The following is a 23,312-nucleotide window of genomic DNA, read 5'->3' on the forward strand; positions in this document are numbered from 1 at the left end:
TCCTGCAAACAGAAAGGCAGTGACATCCCCAAGGGAGGATATTTTGAGATATAAATAAAGATATGGGTAAATTTTGAAGGAAAGCAAATCAATATCTTTGATGCTATTAGTAAAATGGATAAGAACATCAAAGATGGATGATACTGGGGGTAGATTATGTTCTGAATAAGAGCAGAATTTTCCTGTGGAAAATTGATGAAGTGTAAACCAGGGATGTACACTGTATAGCAGATTATAGGGCAGTTGGGAGAGTTAGAAAATAGCTCAACAAGGTAGAACCATTTACATTTTTCTCCAGCACTGTTCATTAGCCAGCATCTAGTGAAAACAAACAGTGAGGTCCATTCAGAGTAGGGAATCTCCTGGAAGATGAGTCACATCTTTTTTGACATATTTTGACATATTTTGAGATGCATCCATTCCAGATGAACAGGAAAACCCTGAAGTCTCAAGAAATGTTGCCTTAAAGGATGCTGACCTGGATGCTTAAATCAGAGAAAAGTCACACTGTGTCCTGAAGCTCTGTGGTGTACAGCCTTGAAGACAGAAAAGTTGAGAAAACTGGGTGATGCTGATTTCAAAAGGAGGAAAGGGCTAAAAGACGTTTCCAAGATAAGGATCTAGATGTGCCAGAGGTAAACAATTTTGTCAACCCCACAGTCCCCACTAGAGAGGACCTCCAGAGAAGTGGTATTACCAGGAAGGAATCAGGTTTTCATTGATATGAAGAAGTATAATCATTAGAGATGGTAGAAGATGAAAGAGATTATGATATAGAAGATCACTGTTAGGGAAGGTGAGAGTTTTCTTCTTTGAAAACTAGAGCTTAGTGACCTAGATATCTTTATCCCAACAATATAAAGATGAAGACCCTTATAAAGAGAAGGAAATAGAAAACAGTGAGCTGACACTGCAACTATGGAATTCGGAGAAGCATTAACAATGCCACAAAAATCAACTTTAAAAAGATATTACATATTTATCCCCTATTTTAAATTATGATAAGACATAATTCAATGTTTGGTGTTTATATAATAAGAAATACATTCTTGTAAAACACAAAAGATTTTCTCTTTTTTCCTCCTTTCAATCTCCCATCACTGTGGAGGTGGTTCAATGTACCACGCAGCTGGTCCTTATGTAACATGTGGGATAAAAAAGTATGTGTTCTATTTTTTTTGTGTGTGTGTTCTATTTTTTAATATTTCTTATATAGTTTTGGGCAAATATGCTCTAAAGATGACAAATGTTATTGACAAACGTAAGACACAGTCCAGGAACAGTTATGTGTTGCAGGCTAGTTCCCTTTTGCATGTAAATGACTGTCAATTACCTGTTACACATTAGTTACCTGTCTCAGGTAGCGTGCTGATGTTGCAGGTCATTTCATTACCTTCACCAGCGGAGGTTGAAGCTCTTATTTCAAAGACATAAGAGGTATTGGCAAGAAGTTTCATGAATGTATACGTATGATCTTGGGGAGAGATGTTTGTAGCATTCCTTTCAACCGTTATCGTATAATGTGTAATTATTCCGTTTGCTTTTTTGGGTGGATCCCACTTCAATGAAGCTGACTGCCAGCTAGTTGCCATACACTGTATGTTCTGTACCACATCTGGAACTTAAGAGATAAGCAAATGCCCAAAGTTAAAATTTATACACATGTAACAGATAAGTGATATAATTATGTGATTGCTAGATAAAATCATGTTTAGGAGTAGACACAGAATAAAAATGTAACATATCAATCTTTCAAGTGTGTTAGCCGCTCAGTCATGTCCAACTCTTTGCAACCCTATGGACTGTGGCCCACCAGGCTCCTCTGTCCATGGAATTCTCTAGGCAAGAATACTGGAGTGGATAGCCATTCCTTTCTCCAGGGGATATTCCCCACCCAGGGATCGAACCCAGGTCTCCCACTTTGCAGACACATTCTTTACCATCTGGGCCCTTCAACATGTGCTCAGAAACTTCTTAACATGGACTGAATTAAATGGGCCATTTTCTATGTAACCATGTCAATCCTTACAATACTGAATCCACCACTGAATATTCTCCTAGGCCCAACATCAACACAACCTCAAATACTCAGAAGCAACTGGGTAGCCAGCTTCAAGTTCAGGCAGTGGTTGAAGCCTGCCCTATTCATCTTTTAATGGGAAGGAGCAGTCTTAGCCATACTTTATGATGGAACTTTCTAATGCAAAACACCCGAGGTGGCTTAAATGGGTAAAGAATCTGCCTGCAAGGCAGGAGACGTGAATTCCATCCTTGGGTCAGGAAGATCCCCTGGAGAAGGAAATGGCAACCCACTCCAGTATTCTTGCCATGGGAAAATCCCACAGACAGTAGGGCCTGGTGGGCTACAGTCCATAGGGTCTCAAAGAGCCGGACATGACTGAACGACTAAGTACGCACACATAGATATACATGCAGGCGCCTCACCCATGTGGCCTAACAGTCCTAGGAAACATGTAACTAAATGTGGGACTTTGCTTATATATTCAGATGACTTTTTTGTAAAAATTGTGAAGACCTGATCCCTCAGTACTTACAAAAAAAAAAAAAAAAGACTGAAGATAGAAACCAGCCCCAGTTTTTAATTCAGTCCAAGTTTTTTCTAGAACTTCCCTGAATTTACTTGGAAGTAGGCACTATATTTGGCAGATCTAGTTAAAGAGAACTACCGCAGGCCCACCGAAGTGACCCTAAGAGTAGGTACTTCTAGGGAAATATCTGATTATCTAAATGTCCCCTCATGCTGGCATAGCTTATCTTGTTACAATAAAAAGAGGATGCTGTAAAGAAAATTTGCATATTGTCAGTTTGTGGATTATAAACAAGCAGTAAAAAGAAAAATCCTGTCATTATGGGGAAGCAGAGTTATTTAAAGAACATTCAAGTCATATTTAACTTGCCTACAGTTCTCTCCTCTGGCCTAAATTTCTATCTTTACAAATCCTTCATCCTCTGTAAGACAAAGGCATCAGAACTAAAGGAGAATAACTTAGGGAGGGTGTGTGGCATTTAAAGAAAAGATGATTCCTCTGTTGATCTAAGGTTCTGGCAGTTACATATGTTTAATTATTTGCTTTCTTATTTTCAAAAACATATACCATTATTTTCAAAAGTAAATGAACAAGAGACAGTTGATAATGTGCTTAAGTGTAGATTATAAACCTAGATTTTGTGAACATCCGTTTTACTGACTCTATAAACCTAAAAACAATTAATTAACCAGCAGATATTATAACACTTCAAGTTGAAAATTTTATTTAACCTATCAGGGCATAGGGTTTTATGGAATTAGTTTATTTCACTGGTAAAATATATTTATAGGTTTTTAGAACACTGTCTACAAGATTAGCCTTAATCTTTATCAGTGTAATATGCGTGTAAATGGTTTAAATGTTTCTTTTTTCTTTATGGGTTCAGCATTTTTCCATAGTATCACTAATTTATGATACACATTTCCTGCAGTCATGTCCACTTGTCACTAGAGGTCAGAGGCTGAGATTCCAGTTCAGTTTTTTCACTAATTTTCTCAGCCCTTTTCATCTCACTGCCTGGATCATGGCTTCTTCATCTGAATTATGGGAACAGGGCATCAGTAATATTTTTTGAGTACTTGTGTGTCCAATACTCTAATTAAAGTGCTTTATATAGATCTCTTCAAATATTTTTTCATAACAGCTATGGATGGCTACTGATAAAATATGTTTCTTTTTGGTTAAAGATATAGAGGCTCAAAGGAGTCATGTGCCTTTGCCAAGGTTTTACTAGTAAGTCACAGAGCTTGGATTCAAATCCAGACACTGATTTCAGAGGGTGCACTTTTATCCACTATAAATACTATTTACTAAGCATGTCTTAGGGGCATGCCATGAAAACAAAGTATCAGGTATTCACAAATTAATGTGAAATGATTATCAATGAGTGGTCTACAATTTCAATTTAGGGATTCACTAAATGCATCCAGACCTACAGGGAAGAAATGACTAGCACAGAATCAACTGCTTAATCAATTAAGGGAAAAAAAAAAAAAGAGAGAGAGAGTGAGGAAGAGATGCCTTTAAAAAACATGTGCTTCCAGTTGAGAGAAGGAAAAGTATTAAATCTTTAAATCAGTTCTATATGAAAACTATTCAACACACAAAATTGAGCTATGGCATGTCACGACACACAGGTAAGTTGTTTAATTAGACCAATGGTATTTCATAGTCTTCATAGTCCCCACCACATGTCACAGATGAACTAGGGAGAAATATAAGCTTACATCCTGACTGCTGCTGCTGCTGCTAAGTCGCTTCAGTCGTGTCCGACTCTGTGCGACCCAATGGACGGCAGCCCACCAGGCTCCCCTGTCCCTGGGATTCTCCAGGCAAGAACACTGGAGTGGGTTGCCATTTCCTTCTCCAATGCATGAAAGTACTCTTCAAATGTCACAATATACATTATTGTATATATAGTAACAATATTTTGTACAATATACAAAAAAAATCATAGATTTTTTTCATGAAAATATGAATCAACCAGTTAAAGGTGATTAATGGCTTTTCTCTTTTTTTCCCCCCAGCAATCTCAGGTAGTACTAGGAATTGGGTAATTTTCATATATATCTAGTAGTGTACTTTGCTCCTAAACTAGTCTTTTATTTCAACTTCCTTGGTCCAAAATGAAAAAACATGCATAAATATATATCTATTTGATTGCAAACAAGATCCAGTCTAGCCTGAAAGCACTAAAATTCAGCTTCTTTGAGTGAACAATTAAATATTGATACTTAGTCACGTAAACTGACAAAGGAAAGGGAAAAGTGTTAAATACAAAATCAAACATTTTAGGATCCAAAAACCACATCTAACCTGATTCTTGGGTTGTAAATTTTACTACGTTACTAAATTGATTGCCATTTCCAACTTTAGTAAAGGCAGTTATACTGATGGAATAGGTGCTGACTGGTTCCAGTCCAACAAGCTTGGCTTCAGTTTGAAAACCTGAAATATTCTGAAAAGCAGGAAAAAAAAAAAAAAACACCTCTTAGTTACAGTGCAGCATTAAAAAACTTATTTATAATTGGAAGAAATATTTTTAATACATAAAAATTACATCTTCTGTGTTTAACCTATGATTTAATAAGCATGGGTATTTTTAATTAAAAATTCAAAAATTAAACAGTTTTTGTGTGTGCCCCAGGGTATGCTCAGGCACAAGGTTGAACTGGACACCCATCAACACTGAAGAAAAGCATAATTGCCATTGGTTTTTAAAGCTGAAGTATTTTGTTTTTATTTTGTCTGTCTGATTTTTACTTAGAATTACATATGATTACTTCCTTTAAATTTGCTAAAATTAAAGTCCTCAATTGGAATCCGACTTATGAGCAGTCAGTGGTACTTTATTTTTCTTGAATTCATCAAAATTCATTTTTTAGTTCTCAGTAACATTCTCTTTGTAAATTAATTTATTCATCAGCTGTTATATGCGAGGAACTGGGAACACAGCAGTGCATGAAACAACCTCTGCTCCTATGAAGCTAAGCTTTTCCCAGACAATTCCTAAATTTCTAATTTTATTCAATCTCTTAGGAAAATGAAAAAACAAACAAAACAGTTATCACAGATATACCAAAAAGGATATGGTGTCTCACAGAAAATTTTACCATCAAATACAAAGACTTCATTCAAAGAGGACTGTTCTAACAGAAAGAGCACTTAAGATTAATAGTTATCCTATGGGGAAAAAAAGACAACCTCTTATGTGGTATAATTTTAAGAATACTGTATTATATCTGATCCAAAATATAAACCAGTTTGACTTATACATTAAACATTTCAGTGGCAGAAATTTAGCAAGAATACTAACTCTCGGGGCACTCATAGTTAGAATCATATTTTAAATTAATCTCTTACAAGTTATTGATATCCTTTATGAATTCACTGTTATACAATTTTCTTTCATTCTTTCTTAATTACTATTTACAACGCACATGGTTAGATAACCAGGAGATTATAAAGATATATAAGACCTGGTCCCTGTCATCCAGCAACTGTTATATTCATTAGAAAAATCTACCAACAACTGTATACGGAGAAAAAAATTAAACACAAGCAGATAAATTTTGATTTGGGTTAGGAGGGGGTGAGTGAGTATGCAGAGAAATGACTGAACTCAAGATATTATAATAAAATATAGTGAGTAGCTTATTGGATAGTAGATAGTAGCTTATAGGATAGTAGACAGACTGACAAAGTAAACTGTAAAAGGGAGACATGAGTAAGGAATATTTTCAAACATATTTTTAGCAGAACTTTCTCTTTCAGTACGTGTGAGTGACCTGACTGGGACGGCAGGAACATTTGGAGTGGTCCAAGAGTTACTATGGCTCCACAGACGCACGTATCACTGGGAAGGTAAGAGAGAAAAGAAAGTGCTGTGTGGGACACAGAGGGAGCTGAAAACAGAAGGGAAAACAGGACACCACACTCAGAAAGAAAGCCACACAGTGGAAGGAAAGCAGATGCTAGAGACTGAGAAAGGAAAGACGATGGCATAGGGCACATACAACGGAATCTGAAAGATAATAGGGCGATGAGCATTCGTAGAAGACAAAATAGACGTAGAAAGGAATAACTAAAAGCAGTAGCAGATTTTAAAGGAAAACTACTCTTTCCACCTCAAAAAGGATATATTTAATACTTTATGGTATGCATATTATGTTTATAATATAAAAATACTTATAGTGAAATTTCAATGGTAGCATTAGGTAGATAAAGAAGATATATATGTTAAAGATTAATTGCAAGGGGATAAGAACAGTAGGAAAACTAAACAAAGAAATACATGTAGATAAAATAATAATAGATTAAAAAATTAAAAATTAAAATTAAAAGAGAAAAGAAAATAAAAAAGGAAAACTCCACAGAACTGCCAATGCCCAGCACAGGGGTAGAGGTTTATAACAATAATAAAAAATGTGACTGTGAAAAAAAAAAAAAAAACTCAAAGGCTTAATTGGATTTTATAGTCCTATAAAATGGAGAAAGACAACAGAGTGGGGAAAAAAGGGAAAATCCAAAAGAATCTATAAAACAGTCAAAACATAAGAGTAATAAATGTTTTTCTTGAAAAAAAAATGTTTGATATAGATTTTCCTCTTACTGCTTCACTTTTTAATGGCTGCATATTTACAAATCCCATTTTGCACTTGAGGAAACTTGAGTCATAAGAAGTTAAGGAACTACCCTAAGGGAGCATAGTAAGTCTTGAAGGCAGGGTTGCAACCATTTGGAAATTATTGCAAATTATTCCAACCAATAATTTGATGCCAGAGTCCTTAGTTCATGACTATGCTAATGCTGTTGATGGTAGACATCTCTGCTCTGAGGGAAAGATCACACAAATACATCTATGCTTCAATATTCATATGTGTTTATCCTAGGAATGGCCACATTCCATATTATTTAAATATAATAAAAATCATTATTACTTATGCCATAGCATTACTCACTTTGTAAGCTACACATACTATAAGAATAATTTACCATCAACAATAAATTATAATGCATATAATACTGGGGACAATGTTTATGCAGAATTTTTGCATCCTCCATGCTGTAACTGAAAAGCATTCCAGTACTTCATTTGCCTTTGGGGAAAAAAATAAGAACACTTTCTCAAATAAATGCTAGTCTATTACAGTATATTTTGGCAATTAAGTGCTATAAATCATACAGGTATATTTGAGATCCTTTGTTACATTAGTTCTTTGGGTATGTTTCATTGATTCTGAAACCTAAAAATGGAGGAGTAAAAGGGTGTTTAGAATGGAAACTAATTAGCATTGAAGGAAAAAGAATAATGATATATCTTAAAAGACCAGTTAGTGTGAAATTATACTATATCTGGGAAGGTTACTAGAAGTCCAGGATAAACACATCTCTGAAAAGGTTAAAAATATTCACTTGGTACTTCTTGTAACACTTGGTAGTTTTCCCTTAGTTATGGTTTCATTTTCCACAGTTTCAGTTACCTGCAGTCAAGCTCAATTCAAGATACTAAGTGGAAAATTCGAGAGACAGACAATTCATAACTGTACATTGTGAGCTGGTCTGAGTTGTGTGATGCAGTCTCCAGGCATCCTGGGTGTAAATTATCCCTGTGTCCAGCATTGCCTGCCTGCTAGTCCACAGGCTTTTTGGTTATCAGATCAACTGTGGGGTAGGTAGCACAGTCTTGTATTCAGTACACCCTTATTTTACTTAATAATGGCCCCAAAGTATAAGCGGAGTGATGCTGGCAATTCAGAGATGCCAAAGAGAAGCTGTCAAGTGCTTCCTTTAAGTGAAAAGATGAAAGTTCTCGACTTAAGGAAAGGAAAAAAATCGTATGCTGAGGCTGCCAAGATCTGTAGTAAAAACGAAGCTTCTGTGAAATGCTGTGAATCGGGGAAGAAGGGAAAAAATTGTACAAGTTTTGCTGTTGTATCTCAAACTGCAAAAGTTATGGCCATAGTGTATGATAAATGCTCCGTTAAGATGGAAAAGGTGTTAAATCTGTAAAAGAAGATGTTTTGAGAGAGAGACAACATTCATCTAACTCTTATTACAGTTTAATTTTTTAAATTTTGTTGTTAGTTATGGTTGTTAATCTCTTACTGTGCCTAACTTATAAAGTAAACTTTATCACAGCTATGGATGTTTAAGAAAAAAACAGTACATATAGGTTTAGTACTATCCTTGGTCTCAGACATGCACTGGCGGTCCTGGAATGTAACCCTTGCAGCTTAGGGGGATGACTGCAGAAATATATTACACTTAAGACAATAACAGGTTATAAACAGTCTGAAAAAATTTACTGTATACTTTTGCAGCAGTAACAAAATGGTGTAATTATTTCTTAACTTGCAGATATCTAAAAACTTTAAATTCTATTAAAATGCTCTACAAAGCACTTTACTTCCATATCTGACAAATGTTTGCTGTGTTTTCCTCAAGCATCCTTAAATTGTGGGAAACCAAAGAGATTTTTTTTTTAAAAAAGATGGGTTTTGTGTTATTTAAAACAGTCCATTTCCCCCCACATGTCAAAATATTTTACAAGAATTTCTGTTTTTGAAATAAACATATGGTGTTATAATCAACCTACCTTATAAAATATAGTATCAGTTTCATGTTCATGAATTTTTAAACTATATATTTTAACAATACCGCCTGGAACAGGACTTGGGCTCCATTTCAGCCATACAAGGTCTGAAGTGTAGTTGACTAAAGTCAAATTTTGAGGAGGTGCTAAAGGCACTGCAGGAAAACACATTACAAAACTTACATTCATAACATTTTTAGCAGAAAAAATCATCGTGACTCTAGCTTCTGGAAGACACTAGTTAAGAAAGATTTATAAACGGATCATATTTTAATTGCAGAAATAAAGAGCATAAGTCATGATGCTTTGTACTTGGAACTCAGAAGTTCCAAAGTAGCTTTAAACAGAACAATTTGTTCTGAAATTCAAATGTAAAATGTTCAGCAAAGCAGATGAATAGTTGTCAGCCTGTTACAAATAAACAATCAAATATCCTTTCATATTCCATGCTTTTCCTTAAAAAGAGACAGCAAGTGCTGCAACAGTAAAATCATTGGAAGAAACATGGATTCTGGCTTACCTGACTCATCTGTGTAAAAGAAAAGAACACTGGAAGGACCGAGTCCTTTTACAGTTCTTGCTGCAGCAAAAAAACTATATAATGTAAATGGTGAAAGCTCTTCCAGTATTACATAGTTATCAGAAGTAACGAAAGAATAATTCTCACTTGGTCCTTGTAAAGTTAAATCATAACTTATTATTGCACCATTTGGTTTTACTGGGGGATCCCACGATAAAAGAACTGAGGTAGAGGAAAGGTTTTTAAAAGTGTTGATTATTGGTGAAGTTTCTGGGACTATAAAAGAAAAAAAGAATATTAAATGAAACAAAAGTGAATTAGTATCAAAAAGAAGAGGCTTCATTAATAATGGGACTTAATTTTATCAACAGGTAATTATTTTAATTTTAAGAAACTGTAAACCTTATTGTGTTTATTGAAAGGCTAATTACTTAGGAACAAACAGAATCTATGTAGTGATAAGAATAACGTTTTCTAGCAGAAAGCAATCTAAATAAGAGAACACCAACTATCTGTGTAATAGGCAGTAAAAGGGTCCAGCCTACCATCTTCTTCAGTTCTGATGTGTAGTTGGGCAGTATATGTATCAGAGAATCCCTTTTCTGTTGATGGAGTGACTTTTAAGATATAGTCAGTATATTTGTCCAGATTATCAAAATACATGCTTCTCTCATACGTAACTAGAGGTGGTCTCATGTGGCGCGGAGTCTGCTGGGAGCTCAGAGAAACATAGTAGAAGACTAGACCATTGGGTTGAGACGGAGGGCCCCAGCTGACATTTACTGCAGTCGACGAAATGGACTCGTAAGTCAGGTTTCCCACAACTCCTTCAGGTACTATGATAGGTAATGTGCAAAATAGAAAAATCATCAGTCACCCTAAGGTAAAACGGAAGTAAATCCACAAACCGGAGGCTCATTGTTGAAGGGCAACGACTCCCTCACCAGCTTCTAGGGTGTTTAGATCCACACGTGGTAACACCATCTACTGCAAAATACCTTCTAAATAATTACATTACAATCATGTTCAAATCATTCAAGGTAAACCTTGTCATCTCTAATATGTGTGAATTGTTTTATACAATACTCTCTTGGCTTTTCTTTCCTACAAAATGGGTATTATGAGTCTGTAGATTTTGAGTATGCGATGGAAATTATGTGTATGAGACTATGAGTGTGCAAGTATGGATATATACATGTATACTCAGATTTTTAATTTCTTTCTTCTGGAGATTATCATTATTGTACATATGAAGTCACCTAGGACCTCTCACCAGGAATAGTGCACAGGGTTTATTATTTATGGTGCTATAATGTTGACTGATAAAACATTATAGGTTGGTGAAAATCTTGGGAGAGATCTCCATTTAAAGAATGCCTGAAATGATGTTGACCACATACTGCTCTAAACATTTTAGCTAAAACTCCCCCAAACTTATATATTCTGCATATTCTATCATAGCTACACTGCTCATCAGTGAGTAAACTATTTGAAAGATTATCCCAACAATGGGGAAAGCATTCACTCTTCATACTTAAAGTGTCTGTCAATTTATAATCTTCAAATAACAAACATGAAGTTTTACTCTCAGCAGCAGTTTAGGTCAATATTGTTTCTCAATAAGAGACTAGCCTTTTAAAAATAAATGCACCATAGAAACAACCACAAGAAGAAGTAGGCAGTGATCCATGCATCACTGTATTCTCAAAACGGAAACCTAAAAAACAAGAGCTTCAGTCATTATAGTTTTCTGAATACTCCGCACAAACAGGATTCTGCAGAATCCACATAAGAGGAAACTGCCAGAGTTAAAAAAAAAAAAAAAGGTATTTGGGACATATTAGTCATAAACACAATAAGAACAAAATGCTGCATAAAGTCCTTTGTGAGTTCAAAGACTGAAAAGGAAACAAGTTGCTAGAGAGAGGAACAATGTCATTTCTAGAGCAAATGGATATGAAGTATTGGAAAATCTGTCCACACATGCAACAGTATTTTTCACGTCCGTAACCGATGTCTGTGATATCTTTTGAAGCAATAAAGGTGACAGAATTTTTATAAATGGATGGTAGCAGTTTCCATGAATAGAAAAGGTTGTTACTGTTGTAAATAGGTTTACAGCTATATTAATGCATTTTCAAATTTCTCTGACTAGTTAAATGTGCCTAAATAAAATACAGATTTTATCACCAATACACACACATAGAAAAAGATTCTGAAAAATTATAGTTTTTAATTAATCCTATTAAAGATTAACAAATGCTTTTCATTTACATACTGTCTTGATCTGTGTATACGTGAACTATGCCACTGCTTTTATTCCCATTTCCAACTGAAGTACTTGCTGTTACCCAAAATGTATAGTAGCTGAATATTGCCAGTTTATCTATTATTGCAGATACGGTCATATTGTCAAAGTCATTTACTTCATGGAGTGTAAAATTCTGAAAAATAAACATATTGTTTTTAATTGTTCAGAATATATTTTTAGTATACATAAGCATTTCAAAGTATCATAGATTGGTTGCCTCATTGTTTTAATATGTTAATTTTTGAGGAAAATCAACATAGAATTTTTTAATTGCAATAATTAAACTGGAAATATATTTGTACTAAAAGAGAAATCGTGGTAGCAGTTTTATTAAAATGATACACAGATTAGCAAAGAGTTAAAACTCCAAGCTTAGCTGGCAGTGGGGAAGGTCCAGTAGTGAACTGAAAATGCTACAATGTGCTGATCAGTATAGTCGTTTACAAAACATTCAAGTATTTTTCAAAATTTGGCTATATATTTTTAAACAAGTTTGGGAATATTATAAAAATTTTCTTTTTTTCCTTCCTATCAACAAGGTAGGAATTATGAAAATCTTCACCTCTATGAGTTCAAATGGTTATAATTTCCTTTTCTTTTCCTTTCTTTTCCTTTTCTTTTTTTCCTTTCTTTTTCCACACTCATGTACAGAAATAGGAAAGCAGTTGGATACACTCTCACTTGAGCTAAGAAAAAATTTTAAATTCTCTTGCCTGACTCCTAGTTATATTTGTTCCAAGCCATTTTCTGATAATTAAAGAATTGTAATCATTGCCCCCTTTACCAAATTTTAAATACAAAACATGGTCAAAATCAACTCTAAAATAAAGAAAAATAGACTTTTAAAAAGGTCATGTGTGTTGGAAAAGGCAGTGGCACCCCACTCCAGCACTCTTGCCTGGAAAATCCCATGGACGCAGGAGCTTGGTGGGCCACAGTCCATGGGGTTGCTAAGAGTCGGACACGACTGAGCGACTTCCTTTCACTTTTCACTTTCATGCATTAGAGAAGGAAATGGCAACCCACTCCAGTATTCTTGCCTGGAGAATCCCAGGGATAGGGGAGCCTGGTGGGCTGCCGTCTCTGGGGTCGCAGAGTCGGACACGACTGAAGCGACTTAGTAGTAGTAGTAGTAGTAAGCATTAATAATTTTATAATAATATATTTCTATACAGAGAAATCTGATTCATTCCAATCTGCACAAAGTCCTTAGAGTCCAAAGACCTGTATTCAATATGGACAGAAGTCCTGGATAAATCATCTGTTCACAAAACTTCTCATCCTCTAACTGTAAAATGGAAAGAACCTCTTCAAAAGCCTTAGATTAGATTATATGAGGCAAATAAAACAATACCATCTCTGGCACATGATAAAAGAAAAGTAATAAATAGTAAAAGGCTAATTTAAATTAATAACATAGGATAATCAATTTGACTAAAATTTATAGTTAGCATGGTTCTGTGATGTATCAACAAACTAAATTCTGCAAAATCTTGTGTTTCTTTGACAGTATGTGGGGCAGTGAGTGTCATGAAAGATCTATTTCAATTTTGTGGCAACATATTAAGTAATAGACAAGATAAGACATTATTAATCTCACACAAAATATGATCTGGGAACTTTAATATCTTCTAACACATATACTTTACAGATGGCATAACTGGCTTATATAATTTATCTCTTAAAGTATTAATGGAGCCTTTCTATTTTTTTTTGCTATAACATTTACTCTGATTACATGAGTCTGATGATGAGTCTGATGACAATTAAGTAACAAATTACTCTGAATCCTCCAGAATTTATTCATACTGAGTGTGAGTAAACATGCACAGACATGTAGCACATTTAGAACCAGATCAGTTATCCAGATGATTATCCCATTCATCTATTTATTTTGAGGGGGAAAAAAAAGTCTTGTGGTTCAAATTATCTAATTAAGGCTTATTCTTTGAGAATATAAATACAGTCAGAAGGTATTTAGTAAAAACTTCTCAAATGTGATTAATCAAACCAGTACTTATTTAACACTTTTTAATAAAAGACACTGTGTCAGGCACACGGAGGGGACAAAAGTGGGTAAATGTTAAAATGGAGAAGAGTTCATATGAAACCCAATGGGCCACAATTGGAGGAGGTACAAGATGGATTGCCACGTTGTAGCAAGGAGCTTAAACTCCACAAAGTCTGAAGGACAGATCACAACCAACTCAAGTGCTCCAAATCATAACTAATTACTGAAAATAATGTTGATCTGCTATAATTATTTTTATGTTCTCTGATTAAACATTTCTTGAGCATTATGATACAGTAGCAGAGGATATCAGGGGATGGAAAGACAAGAGTCACACGCAATCCTTTTCTTCACATCATCTGCTATGGGATGAGGGAGCTAAGACAAGTAGCAGACACCAGGAATAGGAAGTAGACTATGATGTGTCAGGCATAAAGGATACTACAAAGGTCTATGGGAAGAAGACAGAGAAGGAAGAACATAGCCATACATCTGTCCTGCTACATAATTTCATTTTGATGATTTCTTCTACTACCAATCCAAAATAGAAAATTAAGTAGTGAAGATTTTTATACTATATTTAACTAATTTTAGAAATATACTAAAGCACAGATGAACTTCAAGGAATATGAGAAATGTTTTAACATCATTAGCCTGTGCCTTCTTGCAGCTGTCATACTTAAAAGCATTCTTAAGATAACTTAATAAAAGATTACATTTTCTAAGACAGATGAACTGCAAATGAGATCATATTATATGCTCAGGTTTGAATAAGAAAGGTCATAAAATCACCTTGAAATTATAGTTAAACTTTTGCCCTTGATTACTTAAGATGTGGACAAAGAGAGCCAAAACAGAATCAGACACGAGCGTGAAGTAAACTGTAGTGGAGACAAAACCTTTGCTAAAGGTTCAGAACTACTGAATTTTGAATACTGAATATTGATTAAATGCATGAAAAAAAAATCTGCAATTTGAATGGCCTGATGACATAATGACAAATTATTAAATTTATAAACAAACTGGGTAAAAATGCACGTTAAATTTCCATTTTCCTTCCCCAAATAGAGCAGAACAAAAAGAAGCAGCAAAAATTGTTTGATGTACAGAGTTAAATAAACAGATTATCCTTTCTTATGCAACCTCACTCTTACAGGGCCTGGAGCAGAATATTAAAATTCAACCAACCTCTGGACTGTCTTTTACTCACTGCTGGGTAAAGCCTAAGACAGCGTGCAGAATTCTGCTCTGACTCTTCACTAGCCTAAACTGCACTAAAGCAAGTCATACTTTAGAGAGGCTTCTGCTCACAAGAACTAACTCTAGTGACTAAACTTGGGTTATTAATCACAAATTGAATTAGGCAACTTAGAATTAATAAGACTCCTCTCTATTCTTCTTCTACTAAAAAGGATACAATGACTTAATAGTGGTCAGAGTAATAATTAACATTCAGTCAACAGTTCCTAGCAGTAAGGTACATATTCTGTAAGTGTCCATCAGTGTTTTCCAAATTATATTCCAACTCTCTGATTCCTGATCCAATCACAACTGTCCAGAGTTTTATTCTTTTCAAATATTAGAGTTCTGTGAAATAGTTTGGAGAAGTAAAGGAATCTGGTTGAAGAACTAAAAATATTTCTCTAAATGAAAGGCACTTTAGCTATTTTAATAACTATTTTTGTTCATATTTCAGAACATATCCATCTGAAAATTATGCAACCCTGTAACCTTGCATATCACAAGTTTAATAAGCACATTTTGGTACTTTCATTGCATCTGATACTAAGTGATAACAAGGATGATGATGATGATGACCCCCTCCTACTAACAGTGGAAAAATTTTAGACTTGAAGAAAAGTACACAAACACATCCAAGCATGAAAACTATTATATACAAACAAAGGGAAATTCTTTTTTAGCTGAAAAACAATTGAGGGTAAGTGAAACCATCAGTTCTCTGGAGGAATAGCACCGAGAGCCACATTTATATACAGAATGTTTAAAAGGTGGCAGCTTCGTTGTTGGTAACACATTTGAAGCTGATCCAGAGATGTGTGTGTGTTTGAGTGCGTGTCTGCATGCATAGACAGATTAAAATATATTTATTTCTCCACCATATTTTTCTACATCAATGGGAGTTTCATAAAATGTCTATACATAATTCTCAATGTAAGATAAGAGACGTTTTCTACTATGCCAAGTCTTTATCAACAGAGCTGAGAGATGTAAATAAAGAAATAGGAGAAAACTCAGGTCTTACCTGGATGAAAGTACCTGAACTATTTCTGTAATAAACAGAATAATATTGTATAATCCCATTAGGTTTTGAAGGAGGTGTCCAAAAAAGAAGTATTGATGAAGAACTGAGGTTTGAATAATGAACATCTTTGGGAGGATCACTTGGTGCTAAAAAACAAACAGTTGAACACAAAAGTGTACCTGTGTCTCCAAATAATGTCTGAACTGTTCTAAATGTTACCTGTGTCTAAGTTATGACTGTTAAAAATTAAGAATATCTAATTAGAAGTCAGAAATGAAATCCTGCTCATTGGGCCATCCCCATTAACACTCTACCACAGGAATATCCAAGCAGAGGACAAATGGATTTCTTATTTGTAAAACACTATCCCAGTTCTAAAACAGGCCAATGCTTTGGATTTGAAAAAAACATATGACAAGTTTCCAATGCAGAACGCATACTATGAAATTCTAATTTAACTCAGCATTTTGAAGCTGAATAATGGAGGACAAAGGCACAGAGCTGACTTCATGCATTTTATTTTGCTTCATGAAAAAAAAAAACAAAACTCTAGGACCTCCCTGGTAGTCCAGTGGTTAAGAATTTGCCTGCCAATGCAGAGGACATGGGTTCAATCCCTGGTCCAGGAAGCTTCCACGCATTGCGGGGTAACTAAGGCCATGCACCACGTCTGCGGAGCCTGTGCCCTAGAACCCAAGCTCCACACTGAGAACAATGATCAGCCCACACACCACAAGCAGAGAGGAGCCTCCACTCCCTGCAACTAGAGAAAGCCCAGGCACAGCAGTGAAGACCCTGCACAGCCAAAGATAAAGTAAATAATAAATTAATAAAAAAATAAAAAGCACACTAAATGCTAAGTATTGGGTTTTGTGCTGAGCACATTCACAAATATAAATTCATTTACTCCTCAAAAGGACCCTAAGGTAGGTGATACACTGATTCCATACAAATGGGAAGTTGAGGCACAGAGAGATTAACTAACTTTCCCAACCTCACACAGCTAGAGGGACCACAAAGCAATTTTGTGTGTAACTTATGACAGATATTAGGCTTAATAAGACATCTTTATATTTAGTGCATTTTTTCTGAATAGAATATTCTTTTACTTGGGCTATATTCATAAGAACTCACCTCCCTCAGGTGTTCGGAAGTTGATGATATTGCTTCTCTTTTCCCCATCACCAAATCTGGTACTAGCTGTTACATAAGCATTATATTCAACATTGTGGTCCAAATCTGAAAACTCTAATGATGTTTCAGTTACATTAACAGTTTTTAATGATGATCTGTCCCTAAAAGGAAAAAAAAAAATTATCTGTACAACTGACCTTTAAACATTATATATACATTTTCAGCACGAGTAAAAATAAGCAATATTTATGCATATTTATTAATCCAGACTGATAGAATAAAGATGCTGCTGCTGCTGCTGCTGCTAAGTCGCTTCAGTCGTGTCTGACTCTGTGCAACCCCATAGATGGCAGCCCACTAGGCTCCTCTGTCCCTGGGATTCTCCAGGCAAGAACACTGGAGTGGGTTGCCATTTCCTTCTCCAATGCATGAAAGTGAAAAGTGAAAGTGAATTCGCTCAGTCGTGCCCAACTCTTAGTGACCCCATGGACTGGAGTCTACCAGGTTCCTCCATCCACGGGATTTTCCAGGCAAGAGTACTTATCCTGAAATGCTGAAAAGAATGAATTTCACAATAATTCAATACATAAGCTTCTTTTGCTTTCAAGTATATTCAGAAGTCCAAGTAAGTATTACTGGATGTTCATATTAGAATTTGCTTAGACTGATTTTAATAGATCTCTAGGAATTTTGTATATTCAAAGTAATTATAGCATCCTTTTCATACCAGTGTTTTAGTGTTCAAATATTTGTTCTTTTGAAGTGTAGGCATAATCTTATTCATACAGCATATTTATCAAATCCATTTTATAAATATTGTATAACAATAACATTGATTTCAGACCCAATTCAAATAAACAAATTAAAAATATCTGAATAGCTATATCTAAAATAATGAGTATGGGTTATTCTTTAATTAGAAGCAAGATTTAAAATAATGGATGTAAAACATAACAAGAAAACAAAAAAGTAGAGCTTATATCTCTTACTCAGCTAAAATCTTAAATGTATCTCAAATATTACTTTGGTAAAGAAAGTAAATATTGATTCACACTCTTCAAGTAAGTACCAAAGTCCCAGGAGAGGGGGGAAATGTCTAAAGAGCATACTGTTGCTAAGCAACATGGTACTACAGTTCATTTCAGATATGTTACTTCAGATTCCATAGAACTGGATGCAGATTAGAATCTAAGCTAAAGAATATGTATATAATAGTACTGAAAACTGTGCACTTTAAAAACAAATTTATATTTTTAAGAGCAATACAATTAATTATTAAAGGATTTAGATAAAGAAATATGATTAACATCACAGAAAAGATACATATCTCATGTAATGTAATGTCTTTTTTCTTCTTTAGAAACACATGGCATCCAAGAGGTAAATGGATATTCCCTCTGAACATAAAATTCTTTTGTTTCTCTACCACTAAAATATATGAATCCTGAATCATTAAGCAGAATAAAAGATTTTAAGTGAATTAAGGGTATACACAAAGAGATACATTTCAGCCATAGTTTTACCATTACAAAAGCATCAACTCACTCTAAATACAAGAATGGTTATCTGAAAATAGTTGGAAAGCTTACCATAGTGAGAATTATGCATTCAGAATATGCAATTGGAGACAGGCAGGATTAGCCAGGCTATTCAGTGATTTGAAACAGTTTCATCATCCTTTTCCAGAAGCCATAGGGAGAACTGAGTTCTCTCTTTGACTTTGCTGAGACTACATAATATCTTTTAAAACTTAATGCTATAGCTGTTAGGCTATTAGTCTGAGAAAGATGCCTTGTTGTAGAAACTACCCAATTCCAGACTCTTGGATCATTAGAAAATCACGATATAGCTAATCCAGTTCAGATCTCTAAAGCTATGAAATTAGCTAAAGCAACCTAATTGCATTATCTATTTCAAAAATTTCTCTTGCAGCATATTTTTAATAATATCTGCTGCCCTGTGTGACTATCTTCTTGCCCTGATCTTCACAGCAAAACCTTGTAGATAAGTATCTGCCTACAATATACAAAGGACTTCCCTGGTGGCTCCGTCAGTAAAGAATCCTCCAGCAATGCAGGAGATTTGGGTTTGATCCCTGGGTTGGGGACATCCCCTGGAGAAAGAAATGGCAACCCATTCCCATATTCTGGCCTGGGAAATCCCATGGGCAGAGGAGCCTGGTGGCCTATAGTCCATGGGGTCTCAAGAGTTGGACACAACTTGGCAACTAAACCACCACCACAGTAAGGAAAACCCCAATTTTGTTCCATAGATAATACAGAATCAAGGCAATCACTTGGAAAATGCAGGTCAAACATAAATTTTGTCTTAAATATCTGGGTATTTCAGTAAAAAGAAGGCAGTCTTTATAAGTTATCTGAATAACAAAGTCAATAGTCCATCTCAGTTAGCATATACAAATATAGTATACACATCTACTCTAATTTATCTCCAGAGACAAAACAATGCTAACAAAAAGGTTTCATGTACTGATAAGTCTTGTCTGTTTGGGGCTTGTTTGTTTCCTTTTGGAGTTAATTGTGGCTGATATTTGAATAACTATGGTAGAAAAATATCTGAGCATAAACTTCAATGGGAGCTTCAACTTCTGATACAAGCTCAGAATGCATCTTAAGTTCATAAGAAATGGCTTGCTATTAAACTGAGAACCAGAAGTAGGAAAAGGAGAGAAAATTGACACTGTTCCCGAGGATCTGACTTCACCCTCTTTGCTCTTATGCTGTTGCCAGACTGGAGGAAACACACAGAGACCTTTGGGCCGAAGCCTGAGCTCTCTGCTCTCTGAACAGCCATCTCATGCACGATCTTACAGTTCAGAGGGTCACTCCCTCCCGTGCATGAGAAACGCAACTTTGATGCTGCTACAATCAGTTTTTTCTCCTGGTTTTAACTGGTTTAGTTTAAATATCTGTTTTCTTCTTATTAGTTTAAAAATAGTTTATTTCCATTTATAAAAGTATGTTTTATATAAGGCTTTCCTGGTGGCTCAGTGGTAAAGAATCTGCCTGCCAATGCAGGAGACGTGGGTGTGTTAGGAAGATCCGCTGGAGAAGCAAATGTCAGCCCACTCCAGTATACTTTCCTGGGAAATACCATGGACAGAGGAGCCTGATGGGCTACAGTCCATGGGGTTGCAAAGAGTCAGACAATTTAGTGACTAAACAACAGCATTTTATATCTTGACTTTTCACTTATGTTAAGAACAATAATCTACATCATTATTTTTTTCTAAGTTGCTTAATTTGGATATATCATAGTTCTTCAGCCTTCCCTCTATAAGTTAACATTTAGGCTGTTTCTCTTTTTTCTTTAGTTATTACTAACAATGATGCAGCAATCATTATTATCTTTCCATAACAGTACTTTTATTTCTACAGGCTAAATTCCAAATAGTGTGATTGAACCAGATGTTTTTTTTTTTTTAATTTTTAATGATAAATCATTATGATTTGGAATCACAGCAACAAGTGTGCAAACTCACCACTAGTCTGGATAGTAATCTTAATTTCTGCAAGTTCAATTTACCAGAAACTTTAATTTGAACATCTCTGACCATGAGTGAAAAAGAATTATCTTATTGGTCATTTACAGTCCTAATTTTGGAATAATTTATTTACAATTTCCTTTTATATACTTTTAGTCCCTTAAATGGAAAACAGCATATGTTGAGGAGTTAGGGAGACATTTTTCTTTTAGATAGTGTTCCAAAAGAAGAGATATCTTCATAAGGGGAATCACATATTCCCTATCCTTTCCATATTTAGTAATGGTATGTATACAATCAATATTCAACAAAATTTACTGAGCACCTATATTATGTCAGGAAAGATGTTAGGTGCAAATGAGAAAGGCATAGGCCCTACCCTCCAAATAGACAAAGCAGTAAATAATTAAACAACAATTCATTAATAACAATAGTTTTCCCCCTATCAGCTAAAAGCAAAGAAAAAAGAGAAAGGGATGAGTGAAGAAATTAATTGGGACCAAAGAGTAGAAAAGGAGAATAAATCATAGCCTCCACAGCTGCAGAAAATGTTCACTAGAGAGCGAGTTTGTAAGATTTGAGAGAAGAGGGAGTTGCGTGAGATGGGGAGAGGAAGAGAAAAGGCCCTTTGACAGAGCAGGTCTAACTCTTAGGTATCCAAAGTCATAAACTGCATGGAGATGGAAGGAACATAAATGGCACACAATACTTAGAAAATCAGTCAAACCTCTCACACAGTGCAGATTATCACACTGAGGGGAAAAAAAAAAAAAAAAAACAAAAAACAAACTCTTCAGAGTGTTGAGTGCTATTATTTTACTGATTTAATTCTATAAACTAGAATATAAATTAGAACATTTTTAAAGCCTTTTGAATGAGAAATCAAGACTTTAATGACTGAAATTATTCTGAATAAATATAAAATTATTCTGAATAAATTTCTATTCATCTACACTCATTGGTAACAAGAAAATGTCTTGAAATGAAATTAATGGAGATTTAAGACAAAGTTATTTCCTAGTTAATTTACACTTCTTTTCAAAAGACAGGCCACATTTTGACATCAGGGCATAAAGGAAATTCTAGAGCTTAAGAGCAGTTTCTTTGCTCTGCTTTACCAATTCCTTTGCTCATTTCTTATCACATCAAGACTATGCCAAACAACAATTACCTATGAGGAATCATGAACACCAACACCATATGGAAAGATTTAAACAAAATTTCCTATTTTCCCAACTGTGAACATGAATGGTTTCCTAGACAAAGTTTGAGACTCTTTGAAAGGTCATAGTCTTAATTCTAAATTTCATAATTTGATATTTTGTTCCATGCAGGCAACCTAGCCTAATGAAACATCTATTCCTATACATTCCTATGAACTTATTATAAAAATTTTAATCTATTATCTAAATATTCTACATCAATCCTTTCACTCACCAGATACCATTCCCCAAAATAAAGAATTTCAGTGCATTTACTTGACTCTACAAAATAATTTTCCCCCTCACATGACCCAGCAATTTCACTATGGTCTTCTATGTTGCATTTACTCTAGAATCTTTACACAGCTGAATTGTATCACTAGTTTAATAATTACCAAACTAGCATGGCATAAATAGCTACACATCTATGATCCTAAAGCTTTTCTAGAGTCTCAGAGAAAGTCTGAGTCTCAGTGGGGTATTCATTTATTGTTACTCTTACTCCTACTCTCAATATTTGCTTAGCTGGTTGATTTCACTTGATTTGGTTTGACTTTGTTTTGCTTGTTTGCCTTTAGCAGAAAAGACACACTTATAACATTAGAAGAAAAAGCCACTATGGAGAATGAAGTTGAAGCTCATTTATACACTTATAAACCATCCTCTTGAAGCCAACATAAGGAATTAGGATCCCGAAGACAAGATGAGGGACTGTACTTAAGCTGGAGGAGAAAGATTTCAACCACTAAGAATGAACACAAATCCCTCAGGCCAGAATAAAGAGTTTGGGTATTATTCCAAGAGTAAAATCAAGTCCTTTGAATGTTTTCTCCTGGGTTTAATCTTTTGGTGAATGATTAAAATAAAATTTAAAAGTCGCATTTAAAATGAGATGCATTCTTCTCTCCAGATAGATAGATAAATAGATGGATAGACAGATCCTTATTTAAGCCTCAAGTCTCCATGTATCTGGTCCACCCACCCTTCTAGTTTCATCTCTCTCCACTTGCTTCCTCTGCCATTATATTCAAGACACAAGGCTATCTCGCTATTGCCCACACGAAGCTTCTTGCTGTTAACCACACGTGATGAAATTATTTAAGTTCCTATATCCAGTTGGTGTAGCCCTGGACTTCTCAGCTAAATATATCATTGTTTTGTTTAAGACAATTTAAGTTGGGCACTATAACTTGAAATTAAAAGAATCCTGGCTAACACTTAT

General features: G+C 34.9%; 1 protein-coding gene across 4 annotated transcripts in view; it reads right to left on the reverse strand.

Moving 5' to 3' along the window:
• PTPRQ (protein tyrosine phosphatase receptor type Q) overlaps positions 1–23,312 on the reverse strand; it is a 282,762-nt gene that overhangs the window by 143,209 nt on the left and 116,241 nt on the right. For all 4 annotated transcript variants that reach the window (XM_055586942.1, XM_055586932.1, XM_055586934.1 and 1 more), the window contains exons 26-33: positions 17,384–17,544; positions 16,250–16,395; positions 11,943–12,108; positions 10,210–10,500; positions 9,665–9,940; positions 9,148–9,299; positions 4,866–5,007; positions 1,352–1,621 (exon numbers count right to left, since the gene is read on the reverse strand). In XM_055586942.1, coding sequence (XP_055442917.1) covers positions 1,352–1,621; positions 4,866–5,007; positions 9,148–9,299; positions 9,665–9,940; positions 10,210–10,500; positions 11,943–12,108; positions 16,250–16,395; positions 17,384–17,544 — 1,604 coding nt within the window. The remainder of the gene's footprint in view (positions 1–1,351; positions 1,622–4,865; positions 5,008–9,147; positions 9,300–9,664; positions 9,941–10,209; positions 10,501–11,942; positions 12,109–16,249; positions 16,396–17,383; positions 17,545–23,312) is intronic.

The sequence above is a fragment of the Bubalus kerabau genome, chromosome 1 (genome assembly GCF_029407905.1).
Source record: "Bubalus kerabau isolate K-KA32 ecotype Philippines breed swamp buffalo chromosome 1, PCC_UOA_SB_1v2, whole genome shotgun sequence".
In the NCBI taxonomy this organism is placed as follows: Eukaryota; Metazoa; Chordata; class Mammalia; order Artiodactyla; family Bovidae; genus Bubalus; species Bubalus kerabau.